This window comes from Coenobita brevimanus, chromosome 110 (assembly GCF_032717465.1).
Source record: "Coenobita brevimanus isolate Jiangsu-jjx chromosome 110, ASM3271746v2, whole genome shotgun sequence".
Taxonomy (NCBI): Eukaryota; Metazoa; Arthropoda; class Malacostraca; order Decapoda; family Coenobitidae; genus Coenobita; species Coenobita brevimanus.
This window is the reverse complement of record NC_137063.1, coordinates 48,362,905-48,368,904: the sequence shown is the minus strand read 5'-3', so window position 1 is coordinate 48,368,904 and position 6,000 is coordinate 48,362,905. Positions and strand designations below refer to the sequence as shown.

The 6,000-nt window shown below is 42.6% G+C and overlaps 1 protein-coding gene across 1 annotated transcript in view; it reads left to right on the top strand.

Annotated features, from left to right (window-relative positions):
- Positions 1 to 5,103: 5,103 nt before the first annotated feature.
- LOC145417476 (uncharacterized) overlaps positions 5,104 to 6,000 on the top strand; it is a 77,536-nt gene continuing 76,639 nt past the window's right edge. Inside the window, exon 1 of the mRNA XM_080286182.1 lies at positions 5,104 to 5,450. Within this exon, the coding sequence (XP_080142308.1) occupies positions 5,253 to 5,450 (198 nt within the window). The 5' untranslated portion in view covers positions 5,104 to 5,252. The remainder of the gene's footprint in view (positions 5,451 to 6,000) is intronic.

Below are 6,000 nucleotides of genomic sequence, written 5' to 3'. Positions count from 1 at the left end.
AAGGCGATACAGAAAAAAAAAAAATCCCAGTGTAAGTGAAGGCAATAAGTAAATATATAATCGACGATGTATCTGTCTTGTCAGGGAATGCATTTGGCAGGGCGGTCACGTCGGGTGAAGGGGTGGCATGATAAAGCTCTCTCTCCTCTCCCCGTCAAAGCTCTCTCTCTCTCTCTCTCTCTCTCTCTCTCTCTCTCTCTCTGTCTCTGTCTCTGTCTCTCTCTCTCTCTCTCTCTCTCTCTCTCACTCTCAGTCTGAGTCACACAACGTCACACCATCCTCTTCCACCACACTGTGCAAAAATCGCCCTCTCATACCACACAACGTCAAGGACATGAATAAAGGCTTTGAGGCTCCCAATATCTAGTAATCCGTCCTTATTTCTGGACCGGTCTTCAATGATCAGCCTTACATCCTTTACCTGAGAGCGTCCCAAAGACCATGACTTATTTCCATACACTCTTGAGACACTTTATTTGCGTCTATTTATTCATTCGTTTATTCCTTCCTTCCTTCCTTCATTCATTTATTTATTTGTTGATATTACATGTTTAGTTCACTTTCTTTTTCTTTTATAAAGGCTTCATCATACTTTCACGCGTCGGCCTTGTGGCTTGGGTCACCTAATGGAGTGTCTAATGTGGGTGATCTGTGACCCTTGCACCCTTTCATTCCCATTATGTACACCGTTATTTGTAAGTACAGATATCTATACGGAACTATCTTCCTCTGTCTGTCTACCTCTGTATTTCCCACTGCCTATGACCTCCAGGCTTTTAAACGCCGTGTGTCCAGGCATCTCGAAATGAACCGATCTTGGATTTGACTCTCAGTTATCTTGTTATTTTTTCTTGCAGGAAACAGTTTGCGGGCTTCTTTTTTTTTCTTTTTTTTTTTTTTATGTGACCGACTCTGGGCATAGGCTTCACAGCCTGCTTTCAAGGCCCAGTAGTCCTCCTACGCACCGCACACCTCTTCATGTCACCACTTCTGCGCTAACACCCACCGTCCATATTGAATACATGCTAGGGCTGTCTCATGTAGGACTGATGTATTGGTATTAGCGGGGGTACTTTTGCGACATGTCGGCGGGTCTTCTTGTAGATCAGTAAAGTCTGCTTTCATGAAATTCAAATCCTTAACCTGTTCCCTGCCCCAGCGTGATTTGAACCCGGGCCCGTCAGGACTGCAGGCCAACCCTCTACCGATTGAGCCAACGCCTTTGATTCCTTCTTCCTTGCTTAAAAAAAAAAAAAAAAAAAATAAAGTAGCTGTTGGCTTACAAACGCATGACACGATCGGAACTTGTACCATTCACGTTCAAAACCAAAATAAATAAATAAATAAATAAAACACTCGTACCCTCAAATTACCGGTACTGTCGATAGCACAGGCCCTCTCAAAGTCCTATTTTTACCCCTCCCTCAAGAAACGAGTACGCGGTAGTTAATTTACGAGACATTGTAACGTTAATGTGGACGCTGGTAGCCCCTCTGCCACCACACTGCCTGAATGGACTGGAGGCTCAATAGTGTAAAGGGGAATGTTCGGGACAGGGGCAGCCACCTCAAGACCTATTTCGTACTTGCCTACCACCAGGGGTGGCCCGAGTGGGGAGGGCGGGTGTCGCTCCCAGGGTCTGTTCTGAGTTGGTCAAAAAATTACTGAGTTGGTGAAAAATGGAGAGTGGAGACTTTTTCTTTTACATAAAAGGAAAGGTCTCCAAGAGGACAAAATATTTTTTACATACGTTTTTCTTGAGAGAGAGAGAGAGAGGGGGGGGGACAAAATACAAAATACTCTAGTTTCCTTTCTGTCAGGGGAATAATCTAAGTCAAAATCAAGTACCACACGGTAATTAATCAAGGTGACTGGACCTGGACCTTTTTCACCCATGGAACGGTGGCAAGGAGGGGGGGGGTCATAAATTTGGTTTGTTTATATCTATTTGGTTGGTCAAACCTTAATGCCAAACGGACCAAGTTGGTCAAAATTGTCCTTACTCCCCCCCCCCAATCACATACTCCTCGGGCCATCCCTGCCTACCACATTATCTACCACCACACTACCACAGCCTAATGCACTGTCACACACCACAATAACAGTCATATACCACTAGCACACACATTTTCTACCACCACACTACCACACCACAATACACTGCCACACGCCACAATACACAGTCATACACCAACTGCCACATTATCCACGATCATACTATCACACGACACAATACACTGTAAAACATTACCGCACACCACAATACGCCGCCATGCACCACACTACCACACAATGCCACATTATCACCACACTACTACCACCACACCACATAACAAACCACCTCACTGCCACACACCACTTACAGGAGCCGCAAAACGATTATATTAAAAAATCCCTATACTCTGTTTACGTTGTCCTAAAATTGCCGTTCCTCCGTGTTGAATGCTGTTGCAATAGATGAACGCTAGAAGACGATGCTAGTCGCGAAGTGCCACGGATGGGATGTACATTACGGAAGCAATACTGTCTTTTCCCACCACTGGGCTACGTGAAATAAGCTGCAAAAGGATGAAAATCTGGGCCAAGTTAAAGTGTGAATTATAGTAGTGAAGGGGCAAGAGTTAATTCTGCGATCTCTCTCTCTCTCTCTCTCTCTCTCTCTCTCTCTCTCTCTCTCTTTGGCTCGGATTTTGTGGCTAAATGAGTGGGTCCAGATTTCAACCGTCACGGAACAGCGATTAGTAAAGATCTTATGGGAGAAAATAGTGTAACTAAAAATTAATCTATAAAGTTATCAACAAACGTAGCTCGGTTATGGATGAAAACGAGACCCACTTGATAGAGCATTATGTTTTTTCTTCTTTCATACTCAAAATTAACCTCATAATAACCTCCTGATGTTTCTATTAAAAAAAAAAATCTCGCTGGACGCCTTGTATATTTTATTTTATAACCGCCAGACAATTTAATTCAGCTTCGAAAATATAAAAATCTCCAAGCTTTGATAAAGCAGTACCCCCATTCTCCCCCATGCAAGGGAATTTAACATCTGAAAGGGAGGGGTAATATCTCTGGAAGGAGGGGAGAGTAATATCTACAAGGGAAGGGAGAATAAGATCACCATAGCTCATTCATTTTTGCGAATTTTTTGTCTTTCGTCCTATTGCAGCCTATTTCCCGTAGCTCAATGGCAGAATAAAGTACTACTAAAATAATGCTACTACCAATGCCTTGACTACTACCACTCTACATCCTTTCCACGGCACTTTTTCGTGACTAGCATTATTTTCTAGGGTTAATCTCTTGTTATATCACAGCATTCAAGAGATAGATGGAAACTACGCCTATATAAGTGAACAGAAAACGTGAAAAAGAGACTTAATACTCATAACAGTATTTAGGTGAATAATGTACTGTAGGGTTAATATCCATGGCGGTAATAATCAATGTCATATCCCCGCGTCATATTATCACTGTGTCTGTCCCGTTTGATATGCGCGCCCTCACTCATTCATCTCTTATCTCTCCCTTATCTCGCTATCTCCTCACACCAGTCACACACAAAACGTTCATCAAAAGTGGCGAAAAAACACACACACACACAAGCTGACACACAAATGACTCACTTATCAACTTCCCACGCGAAATTATTGGCTTATTGTTGTTGTTGTTGTTACTATCTTTTATCAGCTTCACACTGCGGAAAACTCAGGAAATTATTGAGCTGTTGTTGATTACTGTGCATGAGAGTCGAGTGGTGCGTTACTGTGTAATTTTTCGGTACGTTAATAAGCTGCTAAGAGACAAAACACGTTACAAAAATTCAGGAAAAAGGGAAAAACTGCGGAAAAAAAAAAAAAGAGATAGTTTAATAAAGAAAAAACAAGGTCAGAGGGGTACAAGGGAAAGACCACACCTTCAGCCTCACCTGCAGAAGAGCAGAACGGCGGAAGTGTACTGTAGTTGACTGGTGTGATATGAATTATTTGACAGTTTTGAGGGTAGGGTCTTGAATTAGACATTTTATTCTGGCGACCACGATGTTATCCCTCCGAGGGAAATACTTGCCCTCTAAAGGGCAAAGAAATGAGTTTAAACAAGGACAAGAAAAGGAAAAAAGGAAATAATCAAGTAACTCTTGTACTAATATAAATCTGCTTATTCTAGAGTCATCAATGATCCGATTTTTACATAATCTATTCCGGATATTATTATGGTTTCGTTAAACTAAGAGGCATACTCTCTCAGGGCACAAGACATTAACCTTTCATTCGCCAGTGACAGGATATTATAAAATCGAATAATTTTCCTGTGTTGGTAACATTTCAAAGTGGATTTTAAATGGCACACATGACTTAGGCTACACTGTATTTTTTTTTATGGTGGTTATATAAAAGACCTGACCAGAAATAGGATTTAAAAAACTATCTGTAAGCCTCAAGTAGCTATGACCTTCCAGCAGATTTACCTAATGCTGCATCTTCGGAGGAAAAAAAAAAAAATCCGCTTCTTATCAACACCGTCCTTCATAGACATCACCCTCCCTCACATTTCAGTTTCTAATAATGACAACTCTCTTCTTGCAAGGGTATATATCCTACGATTAACTGAACCTTAAAGCTGTCATCACTTACGCAATATACTTGCTAATCCGTAGCGAGTGTGTGATGGTTGAAGTTTAAATCCCATCTAAATTTCTTTTGTTAGTTTTCTTAATATCTCCTCTTTGCGCATATTCTCGGTGCAACGTTTTCTCTTCTTACAAGAACTCTGATTACCCAGGGAACTTCAAGAAAGCAATACTCTTTTAAATATGTAATTATACAATTTTTACTACCGGGCCTTTAAAGTTTAAAAGGCGCGCCAGCTGAAGCAAACAGGCGGAGGGGAGACGTTTGTCACGGACCCTAACCTGGCAAGGAAAGTCTTTTAATAATAATAATACCACTTATAAAAGGGCACATATACATTTATGATCAATATATTATTTGCTCGTTCGCAATTGTCAAGATGAAATAACATCTGTAATTATCGTGGCATTTTTATCTTCAGGAAGGAGTATTATTGGAACCATTTGTGAAAGAGTGAGCAGGAATGGAGATGTGTGAGGAGGGATGCACGGAGCAGGCACAAAAGGCGACGCCCTCTTGTGTAAAGTGTTAAAGATGTGGATGGTGGTAGCCCTCGGCCCCGTGTAGTGGGTAGTGGAGTGCCAGAGTGACGTGAGTGAGGGCGTGGGTCCTCGAGGTGAGATGGCGTCGCCTGGCCCGCGCCCCGACACCCACCCTCAAGAGCCTCCTGCCGCTGCTGCCGCCTCCCCCGCCGCCGACACCCCCGCCTCACCTTCGCCCCCTGCCATGGCTGCTACCGCCGCCAGTCCACAGAAGTCCACGCAGCAGCAGGGGCAGCCGTTCGAGCCCCTGGACAAAGCTGTCAGCCAGACGGTGAAGGTAAAGCACTGCCGATGGGGAGTGGGGCAGCCTTTGACCCTGCCCTGCCCTGCCCCTTTTTTGCCTTGACCTGCTCTTCTTTTCACAACTCTCTCTGCCTCTGCTTTGCTTTTCTGTTACCATCATTTGTACAGTTTTATGTTTTTAATTTTTCATTGTTATTTATACTTTGTCTTCATTTGCTTCTCCCACCCTGGACTACTTTGCTTCCTTTAACTAATTGCCCCCAATATTTGCTTATTTTCCTGCCCCTGCAAATTGTATGTTTACTAATGATTTATATTATTTTACTTTGCCTTAATTGGCCCCTCCCAACACTGTTCAGTTTTGCTTTCTTTCCTAACTTCTGTCTCTGCTTTCCTGTTGCTTTTTTTTTTCTCTCTCTCTTTCTCTCACCCTATCCTTCCATGTTAGTTATCAGGCTAGTTATCAGTTTACTTTGCCATTGTGTGGCCTTCCCAACCATGGGCTGCTGTAATTTTTCATTCATAATTCCTGTGACTGTTTTACATTCCTATTTCCTGCATTTGCATAGGTACCGGTAATTCAT